The sequence below is a fragment of the Thamnophis sirtalis genome, unplaced genomic scaffold (genome assembly GCF_051295495.1).
Source record: "Thamnophis sirtalis isolate CommonGarterSnake01/CBP01778 unplaced genomic scaffold, rThaSir2_p1.2 scaffold_2, whole genome shotgun sequence".
Classification (NCBI taxonomy): Eukaryota; Metazoa; Chordata; class Lepidosauria; order Squamata; family Natricidae; genus Thamnophis; species Thamnophis sirtalis.
The window spans coordinates 110,212,026-110,226,635 of NW_028261382.1; the positions used below are offsets into that span (position 1 = coordinate 110,212,026).

At 42.5% G+C, this 14,610-nt stretch overlaps 1 protein-coding gene across 4 annotated transcripts in view; it reads left to right on the forward strand.

Moving 5' to 3' along the window:
* Window positions 1-14,610, forward strand: part of ASAP1 (ArfGAP with SH3 domain, ankyrin repeat and PH domain 1) — a 148,546-nt gene that overhangs the window by 85,388 nt on the left and 48,548 nt on the right. For all 4 annotated transcript variants that reach the window (XM_087706680.1, XM_087706681.1, XM_087706679.1 and 1 more), the window contains one exon: window positions 8,709-8,809. In XM_087706680.1, coding sequence (XP_087562806.1) covers window positions 8,709-8,809 — 101 coding nt within the window. The remainder of the gene's footprint in view (window positions 1-8,708; window positions 8,810-14,610) is intronic.

Below are 14,610 nucleotides of genomic sequence, written 5' to 3' on the forward strand. Positions count from 1 at the left end.
GTATTTGATAATCATTTGCTTATCCAGCTCTTTTCTATAGAAGTGGCTAGGACACTGTGCTTGTCGATCAGAAAGGTCGGCAGTTCGGTGATTCGAATCCCTAGTGCCGCATAACAGAGTGAGCTCCCATTACTTGTCCCAGCTTCTGCCAACCTAGCAGTTTGAAAGCACGTAAAAAATGCAAGTAGAAAAATAGGGACCCCCTTTGGTGGGAAGGTAACAGTGTTCCATGTGCCTTCGGCGTTTAGTCATGCCGGCCACATAACTACGGAGACATCTTCGGACAGCGCTGGCTCTTCAGCTTTGAAACGGAGCTGAGCACCACCCCCTAGAGTTGGGAACGACTAGCACACATGTGCGAGGGGAACCTTTATCTTTTTATCCTTCCATATATCAGCTACCCTGCCAGCCAACCAGCTCCTTACACCCATCAGGGATGTAACTCAATGCACCTTACATATTACGGTTAAATCAGAAAACAGGTAATAGAAACAAATGCATATCATGCACTAGGGAAACCCAATCAACTCACACCTATTTGTACCCATCAGGATAAATGATCAGGGAGCAGATCACCCTACTTTAGAAGTGTGTTTTTATAGCTTTATGAAAGAACCAACAGCATATGGGTCATAATATACCTTGCGATGTAATCCAGACAGGAAGCACACCCTGTTAAAACTAATTGCACTTTATTATAAACAGAATCTTGCAAGCCTGAAAGAATCTTTCTTCCCCGTCGTCTTTACAGCCCAAGAAAACTGGGAAGGGCCCCTTCTGAGCCGATTGCACGCCTACATTCCTTCTGTGGGCTAAGCTACCTCTTATCTTATCCAACCATTCCCCTAACTGTGGCTCCTCCCCCTGTGTCCCAAGGTCATTCGCACAAACCATTTCCATTATTTTGGGAGGATATTGTTTTATAGGGTACACACAGCTTAAGAGAAGGCCCCGTCTGCTAAGCTCACAGAAGAAATAAGGGTGTGGAAAGCACCTCAAAAGATTATGTTATTATAGCCTCATAGATAAAGTATGACATTTCTTATGATGTTGGTTTCTCGTCTGGGCTACTTTGAAGGACTGCCATCAATCTTGCGAGCCTCGAAACACACTGCTGCTTCCTTGCCTTCACTTTCCATGGAACTAGAGAGGCTCCCTTCTGAGATGCCTTCCACGCTTACTTGATCATTTACCTCTTGGTTGCTCTTTCTCCTCCCAAGGCTGATCCCACAGACCATTAATCTTGGAATGGCTTGCCTTCAGAAGTTGTAAGGCTTCATCACTGGAGGTTTTAAGAAGAGATTGGACAACCACTGAAATGGTATAGGGTCTCTGTTCTGACCGAGGCGTGAAGCAAATTCCTTCTCCCAACAAAACCCCCTTTTATTAATTTACTGTCAATTCTGATCATTCACATCCAGCAAAGTCTTTCAAGGGAGGATTTACAGTCACAGACCTTATCTGGCTTGAAAAGCTGACAGGCCGATATCTGCAAAACTTGGCAAGGAGTCTCAGAGAGTCACAAACCAATTAAGTGAACGAATTGTCTCCTGCAAACTCCACTCCCTTTCGCTCCTCTTTTATTTCCTCTGGGAGGGGACATTCATTCACCGGTGGCCTTACTCCCAAGTCGACCCCTGTTCTTTAGCTGTTCCCTTGGTCTGGCAACTCTGCACATTCACACACTGGGAACGGCTCCAGCTGTTCGTCTGCCTCACTGATGTCTGACTCTGAAGGCAGCTGATAGCTGGCATACGGCTCTGCCCCCCTCTCTGCCTCCGACACAGAGCCCTCATCAGAGCCTTCCCCAGATTCCAGGACTGGCCCTTGTTCCTCCCCAACCCCCTCACTGTCCGAATCTGCTGCCAGATCTGCTGGCTGCTGGTGGACCACAACAGTCTCCTGTTTCAACAGGGGGTTGGAGTAGAAGATCTCCAAGGTCTCTTCCAACTAGTCTAGTCTAGGTTTAGTCTAGTCTAGTCTAGTCTAGTTTTCTTCTACTTCCACTTCCATTCCATTCTCTTTTTCAAGGTGACAGTGTTTACAGGGGGAATTGGACTGCAGAAAGCCTTTCAGATATGATCGGTCAGACAGAAAGAGGAGGAAGATGGTCCTATAAGTAACCGGATCCTAAGTCTTAAAGGGCTTTATAGATGATAACCAATGAATTGCGCCAAGTGTTACTGTAGGAATCACCTTTAAATCGATATTCTATAGCCCAGTGATCTCCAACCCCCGGTCCGCGGACCGGTGCCGGGCCGTGGAGTACCTGGCACCGGGCCGCGCAGCGGCCGGGGGCCATGATCGCTGCAGCGGCCAGGGGCCATGATCGCTGCAGCGGCCAGGGGCCATGATCGCTGCAGCGGCCGGGGGCCATGATCGCTGCAGCGGCCGGGGGCCATGATCGCTGCAGCAGCCGGGGGCCATGATCGCTGCAGCAGCCGGGGGCTATGATCGCTGCAGCAGCCGGGGGCCATAGTTTCTTTCTGTATGCAAATTAGGGCTAACTGGCACAAGGGGTGTTACTGGACCGCTGGTGGCACTCTGACGTCACCAGCGGCCCACCGCCCCCCTGTGTCCAGCGCCGCTCTTCTCATTCCTTTTCAGCGCTTCAGCGCTGGCCGATTCCTGAAAAAAACCTAAGAGCGCCTGCGCAGCTACGTAGGGCTAGCGTAGACAGCGCTAGTAGCGTAGCCTTGCGTAGGCGCAGTTTGTGCTACGCTATCTACGCTAGCCATACTGAACAATCAATGTGTCGTCGCAAACAATGCCCCCCCACCCCTGCGCGCGCTCAGCGGGCCACGGTAAAATTATCAAAGGCTGACTGGTCCGCGGCGATAAAATGGTTGGGGACCACTGCTATAGCCCACCAAGTTAAATTTTTGTAGTTTCATCTTAGTTTCAACTATTCAAAACCTATTTTGTTTCTTTGGAGAACAAGTTCTAACTCTTGACCGAAGCCGACTGCTAAATGAATCATTCAAATATTTTTCAGTGAGAAGCTATTTATTTTAACAACTTTTACTACTACATTTCAGAGCTGAGGCGTCTTTCTCAAAAGGGAACATACTTTAAAGTTAGTGATGAAAAGAATGCAAAGTGTACGCTAAGAATCACACAGAAACAAAATTCATCCCCAAGTCCTCTTTAAAATGACCACAACTTTTACATTCTTATTTTTAAGACCAGATTTTGCAGAACAAATGCAAAGGCAGGTTTTTTTAGATTCCAGTTGAAAACAGTCTGCAGAGGAAGTAGAAATTATATCTTTGAAAGAGAATTATGGAGCCACAAAAGCCCACTGAGAAGGTTGTGTCTCATGCCTGCCAATTTAAGGCCCTGCAAGAAGCACGGTGACCCATATTTTTGTGGCCAATCTCAAAGGCCAGTTAGGCTTAAATATTTGAAAGAGGTACTTTAAAACACCCAGTTACAGGATGCTTAGCATTTTATTGGGACTCGTTTAATTCAGTTATTAGCATGTTTTATTTATCTGATGCTCCACAACCCTGACTAAATGCATCTCTCCTGGAATCCTTTCATTATGGTGATTACCATAATGATAACTCTTTTGTTTCTGGAGCTTCCTGTTTTTTTCCCCTTTTTCTAGAATATTGGTTTGTTTTTTTTTAGTTTGTCCTCTTTGATTCAACTTTAAATAGCTTAGCTCAGGAGTGTCCAACCCTGGCAACTTTAAGACTTGTGGACTTCAAACCCCAGAATTCTCTAGCCAGCATGGTTGGCTGGGAATGCTGGGAGTTCAAGCTCACAAGTCTTAAAGGTACCAAGATTGGAAATCCCTGGCCTAGCTCTTTAAACTTAATTTACTCCTCATTTTACGCATGGAGGATTGAAGGAGGTGGATGATTACTTCTACTACCTTGTCTCCTGGCCTTAGCCATATGGCCTTGAAAGGTTTATCCGGGGGTGGACTGCTATGGGTTTGCCCGAGTTCGGGAAAGCCCGTAGCTAACATTATGGCCGGTTTAGAGGGTTCCACCACAAATCCGCGAAGCCCTTATCCACAGAGACATAAGCGCGAAGACTAATTCGCGCCGTTTGAAGCACTAAGGAAAAACGCGACCCTACCGCGATGACATAATCGCGGAGGGCAAATCCGCGCATTTCCAAGCACTCAGTACCCTAAACCTAACCCTAAACCTAACCCTAAACCTAACCCTAAACCTAACCCTAAACCTAAACCTAAACCTAAACCTAACCCTAAAACAACTAAAACCCTTACCTTAATTGAAATCGGCTTTCTGCCTCGGCGCCGTTTTAAAGCGCCCTTCTGTTGCCGCACTGTTGTCGCGGCGGTGATGACGCGCGGTGATGATGTCGCGGCTTTAGCGACGCGCTTATGTCTCCGCAGATAAGGGCTTTGCGGTTTTGTCGTGCCGCGGGTTTAGAGAACCTCCAAATCCCACCCCTGGCTGGCCCCACACCTCCCGCCCCAACCCTCCCCTCCCAAGAGTCTTCACACAGCCTGTTTTGGATACCAGGTAAGTGCAGGGCCTGCGGAGAGGTTCGAGGAGGGAGAAAATGGGCCTCCCAGAAGTTCGAAAGGCTGGAAATGGGTCAGTTTCTGACCTCTGAAGCCCGGAGGGCAGTTTTTGCCATCCTCAAGGAAGGCCTCCAGAGTCTGGAGGCAAGTGCAGGACCTGCGGAGAGGTTCGGGGAGGGGGAAGCCGAAAATGCTCCCTCCCTCCTCCCCATGGTGCAGGAGGCCATCTAGGCCATGCCCACCATGGCCACGCCCACCCAGCAACTGGGCAGGGAAACCATTGCTGCAATTTTCAAAGCCCACCCCTGGGTCCATCCCATGAATGGAATTGTTGCAACAGCAAGCTCCATTCTTTGGATGAATGCAACCTTTGCTTTGTGTCCCTTGGGAAACCTCAGGCTGTGAACAATGCCAGGCCATTGCAAGTAGCCTTGGTCCAGATGTTTCTCTCAGCAATGATCTCTGGGGAAAGCTCTTAGTTTCAGAAACTATCATGGTTGCTTTGTCCTTCTTCCAAAGACCCTACAATCGGCAGGACATCCGGCCATTAAACACACTGCTAGCTCCATTCATTTGCCCAGACTCCACCCCACAAGGGATTATGGGGTTGTTAAATGAGGATGATCATCACACAGGTTGTTGTTCTTCAAGATACTAAATCATATCGAGTTCTTGTCAACCTCATGGACCAGAGTCACACCAGGCCCCACTGTCCTCTATTAGTAGTCTCTCAGTTCATTGGGTTGATGGCACTATCTAACTATCTCATCCCTTCTCCTTTGGCCTTCCATCTTTCCCAACATTGTGGTCTTTTCCGAGGAGTTCTCTCTTCTCATTTGGTGGCCAAAGCATTTGAGCTTCAGCATCTGTCAGTCAAGGTTGATTTCCTTTAGGATTGACTTGATTCAATCTCCTTGCGGTCCAAGGGACATTGAAGGATCTTCTCCAACATCGCTGTTCGAAAGCATCCATTCTTTGGCGCTCAGCCTTCCTGGTGGCCCAACTCTCAACAGTCAACACATTATTTCTGGGGAAACCATTGAATGGAAAGAAGGAGTGTAGAAATATGATTAATATATCTCATTATGCCCAGTATTTATTTTTCTCCCAGTCCTATTGTTCAATACCAGCCCTGCCCAATTTTTGCAAATGAAACACCAACACATTTCAAAGGTCATTTTTCTCCCTGGACATATGTAGGATGGGATTAAAAAGTTAGATTTGTTGCTCTAATACATGGGCACATGTCTGCCCTTCAAACAATTCTTTAGTGTTACAGCTTTTGTGTTAAATACTCCCGGAAATCTGTTTGCAAGGTTTTTTGTTGGTTTTTTTTGCATGAGGAAGAAAGCAACACGAATGCTGGCATTTTGTGTAGCGTTTTCTGCAATGAAAAGCATTTCCTAGGAAAATAGGTTTACTTACCATAGGTTTCTAATTAGTGCCCCCTAATAAAAACAGATAATTTCCCCCGAGGCTGCTGTTAAAAGTAGAAGAAGGTAGAGGAAATGCTTGGTTTTAAAACTCTTCTCTGCTAACCGGATCATCTCCTTTGATCCTTTGTTCCCTGGAAAAATGGCAAAAAAAATGCCTTTGCCATTCTGGATCTCGGCCAGGAGGGTTACAGGAGACAAGGAGTTTGGGGAAACAAAAGCATGTATATAGAAGGATGAAGGGGTATTCTGCTGTTACATTTCTGCTGTTACTCCTTGAAGGGAATTTTCCATGTTTCCCAAATTTACCCATCCTACCAAAACTGGGATTGTGTTCATTGAATTAGTTGTTGTGATACAAAAAGAAAAGGACTCCAATCTTGTTGGAAATACCATCAACGTAAAATTGAGCTTGCTCAGCGGCTGAAATACACCATGTAAATGAAATGAAGAGTGTGGGAGAGAGGTAAGAGGAAGAAGAGAGGGTTAGGAGAGAGGGCGGGGGGGGGAGAGGAGGAGAGAAAGAAGGAGTGGAAAGGGGAGAGAGGAGAAGGAGAGAGGAAGGGGAAGTAGAGAAGAGGAGGGTGACAGAGGGAAGAAAGGAGGTAGGGATGGGGAGGAGAGAGGGAGAAGAAAGTGTTGGATAGGGTACAAATATGGTGTATGGAGAGCAGAAGAGCCAATAATAGTTCTTGTGGGTTGATGGTAAGACGAATTGACATAAATATTTAATAATACAAAATAGTGTCAGTTATATAATGGTATACACGTGATTATTTGTATGAAAATGAAAAAATAAAAAAAAACAATTTTATTATTTAAAAAATCTTGTGGGGAATCAAGTGCCCTTGTTTCATATTCAACAAATCTTAATGAAAATGAACAAATTCTGGTTAAATTTTAGTGATGCTAATTTCAAATTCAGAATCAGTGGCCATTTATCAGAACATATGCTGTTAGGATGGTTGTAATTCAGTTCTAAGTATTGCTGTTGTCTTCTATCTTTAAAAAAAAAAGCATAGACACATAAAGGTGACCTATGATCACAATTGAGCCTGGAATTAGTCATAGATTTTGTCAGTTGTTAAGCAGGTCATCATGTGATTGCAACCGATTTTATGACTTTTTTTGTTTTTGTTTTCGCAGTGATCGTTAAGCGAACACTGCAGTTGTTAAGTGAATCCATTCTTTGCAAGTGGTGGGGTTTTTTGGCTGGAAACTGGGCATAAACATCAGTGTGCAACAAAACACACTGTACATTGTGGCCACATGACTATAGGATGTTGCAAATGGCCATAAAGTTGGGCCAGTTGCTAAGCACCCAAATTGTAATCACATGACTGCTGAGAGGGGCGCAGCGATAGGATTTTTGGAATAGCATTGTCGTAAGTATCCTGGGGAGGTCCATTGTAACTTAGAATGGTCGGTAAGTGGCCAGTCGTAAGTTGAGGACTACCTGTGTACACTATTTCCGTGGAGATTTGTGTAACATCTTTCCATCAGCATTAAGAATTTTATTATGAAAGACTATAGACTTGAAACCAGAGATATTTTTATTTGGTATTATACCGATAAAATATGATAAAAAAGACTATATACAGTATCTGGTTTTACATATACTAACTGCAACCAGAATTGTATTTGCACAGTATTTGGAAAAACGATGTGATTCCGTCAGATGACAAATGTAATTAAGAAAATATTAGAATGCACAGAAATGGATAGATTTACACTCACTATTAAGGACAAGGAGGAAACTGAATATTTTTTATATGGGATGTATTTTATCAATGGCTAGACAACAGAAAGAGAAGTCAGAAAGGAAGAGACATAAAAAGAGGAAATATAAATGTGGAGAGTTGCTAAAGAAGATGTTAAGTATTATTGTTATTATTTTATTATATGATCAATATCATGGTGACGAATACTGCAAAAAAAATGTGGATTGTTTAAAAATACTGTACCCAGATTACACACTGTTCGATGGAAATTGAAAGTTATATAAATAAAAGAAATAAAACATGATTTAAAAAAAAGAATTTTATTGTGAAAGACAATCCATGCCCCTTTTGGGACTGTTATTATTACTGCCCTTACTAATTGTGTATTGAAATAAGGCTGCAAAGTGTTCAGCTTTGTTCTTTTAGAAGAATAAATTGTCTTACTTTTCTCTTTCTCTTTGTTTCTTTCGCCTTCTCTGATCGAAGTCTAGGAGAGTAAGTCAATGCTTTAATGGCTATTTAAATTCACAGTAAATTTGCAAATCTTGCCTTCACTGTCGTCACATTTCCATCAGGCTTGTGTATTTGTGTATGTTCGCCACAGGTAATATACAGGCATCCCACACATGTATACCTTGAATTTTCATTCTAATTTCATACTAAGAACAACAAGAAAAAAAAAAACTAAATCATTGGAAATATCATTGAACAATCAACATACATGTGGTTTACGTGTGTGTATATAGCTTGCTGGCTGCCATCTCTTTCTACATTTCTTACATAGGACATTTTGATTTTATTTTTTAACTACATGTGCTCAGATTTTTCATGCAGAGCTTTTCTGCACTGGAAGTATGCAAATAATCCTTTATCTGCTAAGCCAAAAAAAATAAGTAAATAATAAACATTCTGTCTCTCAGTCTTCTGTAAACAAAATCATTCTTTGTGCTGTAGCTCTATAAATAAAGGAATTAACTTGAAACAAACGAGCCAAAGAGCTAGTCAGAGGGAGGAAAATATCAATATATTTGTCCCTTTCTTTTTGTCTAGGATTCACAGAGCCGGCAAGGTGGATACAGCATGCATCAACTTCAGGGAAATAAGGAGTATGGCAGTGAAAAGAAAGGATACATTTTAAAGAAAAGCGATGGGTATGGATTTCAGGCAGCTATTTTTGACAGATGGAGTGAAATGATTTTTTTTTTAAATGCAAAACTCTCTTTTATATTCCACTACCTGATAACCCGGCATTGTCCAGGTATTTATTTATAGGGGAAGAAATGTCTGGACCAAATGTAATTTCTAATGTTGGATTTTTCCCCCTTACCAGAGGGAACCCCCTTATGGAGTACTGTGAAGCTATTACCATGGCGGCTCTACTGTGGTGTACAGTAGAAGCCACTTTACGGGCAGTAGAAGCCATTTAAAGCCACAACAGACTGCATCTTAACAGAACATACACTCTGAGGGGTGTTAGGGGTGTCTTACCGCCACAGTATTTGTCTCCAGAGAGTAAGAGCCAAGGTGGCGCAGTGGTTAAATGCAGCACTGCAGGCTACTGCTAGATCAGCAGGTCAGCGGTTCAAATCTCACCGGCTCAGGGTTGACTCAGCCTTCCATCCTTCCGAGGTGGGTAAAATGAGGACCCAGATTGTTGGGGGCAATATGCTGACTCTCTGTAAAACCGCTTAGAGAGGCCTGAAAGGCCTATGAAGCGGTATATAAGTCTACTGCTATAAGTCATCTGTGTACCAAGTTTGGTTGAAATTGCTCAAGGCGTTCCAGAGTTATGCTGGAACACCCACCCACCCACACACCACACACACACACACACACACACACACACACACACACATATATACATATATATATACATACATACATACATACATACATACATACATACATACATACCAGGGGTGGGTTTCTCGCCCCGTTCCAACCGGATCGGTTGGAACGAGGCCGGCGGCGTCCTCATGCACGCACGCGGCGTGCGCATGCGTACTAGCATCTGCGCGATGCTCCAGCTGCTCCTGGAGGATCACGCAGGCGTTCTGCGCATGCGTGGAAAGCGCGAAATTCAAAAAAAACGGGTAAGGAGCGGGCGCGGGTGTGCGGGCAGGCGCGGGGGGGGGGGCTTCGCCGTTTCCAGAAGTTACTTACTTCCGGGTTCGGCGACCAACCGGATCGTAGGGACCGGTGCGAACCGGTCGAAACCCAGCCCTGATACATACATACATACATACATACATACATACATACATACATACATACATACATACATACATATTAATTACATTACATTACATTACATTCTAAAACTTTCAGGGTTTTAAAAATTGGCTTCGTTTAATGCTGGTGAGACCTTTTCCGCCGATTTTTTTCCAACCAAACATCTCGCAGCAATTTAGGAGAGCCATGTGGTTGGTTGAGAACTAGGGTATAAATCTTTTTATATAGCTAATAAATAGGCATTTTTTTTAGGTTTATAATATAAAATACAAAAAGTACAAAAGCAAACAATAAGGAAAAATAGGGGAGGGAAAAGGGAAAAGAAAAGGGAAATATAGAAAAGTTGCAAGCCTTTTCAATGTTCATGCTTTATTTATTTAAAAAATAAATCAGCATGTATTGAAATAAGTTTTTTTTTTACCTAAGCTGGCACAACGTACACATTCCTGAAAAATAAAAACACACAATAAAGAAAACTTGACGTGATACCAAGCACTCTTAACCATAATGCCCCATTTCATAGCTGAGCACTGTGGAATCTCAAGATTATTTGCCCATAAATCAGAAAAATAAAACTGCATAGGAAGGCGGCCTGTTTTATTTTTGGTTATTGATCAGTCACAAATCCCCACCTCCTCCCCCCCAAAAAATCAATATCTTTCAACTTTCTTCCTAATTCTGATTAAGGAGTTAAATATAATTAAAAATTCAGCCCAAACTCCATTTATTATAACCCAGTGGAATGTGATAACTCACTCAGATGTGGGAAAATATGAGTAAACGTGTCAATAATTTTAAAGTTTGGTCTTTATCTTTTAATGAAATGCTTGTTGTTTTTGCATTATTTATTGATCAATTTAGTAGAAAGGCTGTCATCCCACTTTAAATTATTGCAGATTGCGATCTCTCTAAAACAAGAGTGTCCAACAACTTTGGCAGTTTTAAGACCTATGGATTTCAATTCCCAGAATCCCCCAGCCAGCCACGCTTCGGGAACTGGGAAGTCCACAGGTCTTAAAGTTGCCAAAAGTTGTTGAACACCCCTGTTTTAGAGAAATCGGAATATGAACTTTGACAATCTTTCTACTATAGCCGTGATGGCGAAACTATGGCACGCGTACCACAGGTGGTACGCACAGCCCTCTCAGCGGGCACGCAAACTGTTGCCCCAGCTCAGCTCCACCACGTATGTGTGCGCGCCTCCCGCTGGCCAATTGATTTTTGGATCTCTGCCACGCATATGCGGGGGAGTCGGGGGGGTCACGTGCGTATACACGGGGGCAGGGAGGAGCATGGGTGTGTGGCGTCCCCGTCCCCCCGTTGCCTGCTTTTGGTCCTAGGAGGCTGCATGGAGGCCTGCTAGGCCGAAAATAGGGTGGGGGTCACGCGTACAATCGCAGGGGGGAAGGGTACACAGGGGTGTGTCACATGGTCATTGCATTTATGAGTGCGGGCGGGCGAGGTCAGGCGCTGTTGTACATGCTTTCAGCACACAATATCAAAAAGATTAGCCATCACTGCACTATATCAGTCAATCAATAATGCAAAAGCTTTGAACTGAAATTAGTAAGACTTCCAGGTGTGTGCCAGTAGGTGAGCCAGTAATTTCTATTAATAAAGGACTAATGATATTAGGTATAATGTTGTGCAGATTAAAACTAATCCAACTTTGCATCGGGAGGTGCAGTTTGTTGATGTTGACTGTGATCTGCAGTTCAGCGGTTCAAATCTCACCGGCTCAAGGTCGACTCAGCCTTCCATCCTTCCGAGGTGGGTGAAATGAGGACCCAGACTGTGGGGGCAAGTTGCTGACTCAATTTGCTAAAAAAAAAATTGTAAACCGCTTAGAGAGGTCTGAAAGCCCTACGAAGCGGTATATAAGTCAAATAAATAAACAAACAAATAAATAAATAAATGTTCCGTGGCTAAGTCATGTCCGACTCTTAGCAACCCCATGGACCATAGCATACCAGGCCCACCTGTCCTTCATTGTCTTCTAGAGTTTGCCAAAAGTCATAGTCATTGCATCAATGACACTATCTAACCATCTCATCCTCTGGTGGGGGCGTGGCTTGCCAGCGGAACTGGCGGCAGACTCAGACAGTGAGGAGGTTGGGGAGGAATATGGGCCAGTCGTGGAGTGCTCTGTGTTGGAGGCAGAGATGGATCCAGGGCCGTCCGACAGTTATCATTTGCCTTCGGAGTCGGGAGATCAGTGGGGCAGAAGAACAGCTGGAGCCTGTTCCTGATGTGCGCATGCACATAGCTGCCTTGAGAAGGGAACAGTTAAGGAACAAGGGCTGACTCAGGAGTAAAAGCACAGGTGGATGGCAAAAGGCCATAGGGATTAAAGAGGAGCGAAAGGACAGTGGAGTTTGCAGGAAGCAATTTGTTCATTTAATTAGTGTGAAGATCTGTTTGTGACTCTCAGAGACTCCTTGCCAAGTATTTTCTAGTACAGCGTTGCGTTTGGAAGATATCGGCCTGGCAGTTCTCCAAGCCTGATAAGGTCTGTGGTTGTAAATTCACCCTTGAAAGACTTTGCTGGATGTGAATGAGCAGAATTCACATTAGCTTAATAAAAAGGAATTTTGTCGGGACAAGGAGTCTGCTTCATGCTCTTGGGAAGACTAAGTCAGAACAGGCGTCCCCTTCTCCCTCTGCCTTCCATTTTTCCCCCCCAACATCATGGTCTCTTCTCATTGGTATTTGAGCTTCAGCATCTCTCCTTCCAAAGGACAGTTGAGGTTGATTTCCTTTAGGGTTGATAGGTTTGATCTCGCCAAAGTCTTCTCCAGAACCACAAATCAGAAGCATCAATACTTTGGTGCTCAGCCTTCCTTATGGTCTAAACTTCACCACCATACATTACTACTGAGAAAACCATAGCTTTGACTATAAGGTACAATTTAGCAGTGGTAAAAAAAAACAAATTGCGCAGGTCCAAAATCAGTATGGCATTTGATTAAATGTTAATTTGGTGTTCCTTTAATCGAATTAATAAATCAATGTAGCTGTTCCTCGTATGCTTAGTTATTAAGGCTTATTTTGAGCCACGTGCTGGCCTGTGGCCTTGAGGTTATGGGTAAGAAACCTAATGAAAGAGCTTTTGTAAAGAGAAATGTAGATCATGGAAAGGGGGAAAAAAATAACACAGTCTTTTCTTTTCAGAAAAGCACCTATTGTGCATGAGGAAAAATAAAATGCCTTCGAGCATTACAAAGAAGAAATAGGACATATTGGGGAGAATAATGTAGCCGTTTCAACCCAGTTTTGCTGAATTACAAGCAGAATGACAGCCTGCACCTGCCCCTTTACAAAGTTACAGAATAATCTAGAGTAGAATAGAAATAGAAAGTAGAATAGAACAGAATAGAATAGAAAAAGGAATAGAACAGAACAGAATAGAATAGAAAAAGGAATAGAATAGAAAAGAAAAAGGAATAGAATAGAATAGAAAAAGGAATAGAATAGAATAGAAAAAGGAATAGAATAGAACAGAATAGAATAGAAAAAGGAATAGAATAGAAAAAGGAATAGAATAGAACAGAATAGAATACAATAGAATAGAATAGAAAAAGGAATAGAACAGAACAGAATAGAATAGAAAAAGGAATAGAATAGAATAGAAAAAGGAATAGAATAGAACAGAATAGAATAGAAAAAGGAATAGAATAGAAAAAGGAATAGAATAGAACAGAATAGAATACAATAGAATAGAATAGAATAGAAAAAGGAATAGAATAGAACAGAATAGAATACAATAGAATAGAATAGAAAAAGGAATAGAACAGAACAGAATAGAATAGAAAAAGGAATAGAATAGAATAGAAAAAGGAATAGAATAGAACAGAATAGAATAGAAAAAGGAAGAGAATAGAACAGAATAAAACAGAATAGAATAGAAAAAGGAATAGAATAGAACAGAATAGAATAGAAAAAGGAATAGAATAGAACAGAATAGAATAGAATAGAAAAAGGAATAGAATAGAATAGAAAAAGGAATAGAATAGAATAGAAAAAGGAATAGAATAGAACAGAATAGAATAGAAAAAGGAATAGAACAGAATAGAATATATTTGGAAGGGATCTTGGAGATCTTCTACTCCAAGCCCCTACTCAAGTAGGAAATTCCATACCATCTTTTTTGCTACTTGTTAACATATAACTAACATATTTATGCTAACATACCTGTTGGCTGTTAGACTGGTAATAACAAACCTAAGACAGGTGTGTGAACAGCACAGGTGATACCTGTTTTTATTTTTGAGGATCCATCAGGCCTCTAGGCTTTCTGGATCGCAAAAGAGAGCCTGATCTCCTGCACAAAAATCGGGCCTTTCTCCTACTCTTTTTAGCGTATTGAGACCATGCAGGAGCTTTCTCCCAAATATCCAGGTCTCTTGCAACCTGGAGATGCCTCAGATAGGCACTTTGGGAAAAAAAATATTCACAGTTACGGAAGTTTTTTTATTTCTTCACTAATAAACTTAAATACATTTTTTTAAAAAATTCAACATAGTATTGTTATGAATTGTTTGTCGGAAGGAGGGGATATATTGTACATTGGGAGATGTAAGTTAGGTGTTTTCTGAATTTTTGACACGCTGAGCCTGAAAGCTTCACCATCATTCTTACATAGTAGATCATTTGCTTGCTTGGTAGTGCGTCACTGCACATAACTTATATATAAGTCAAGAAATTCAACCGGGCGGTGAAA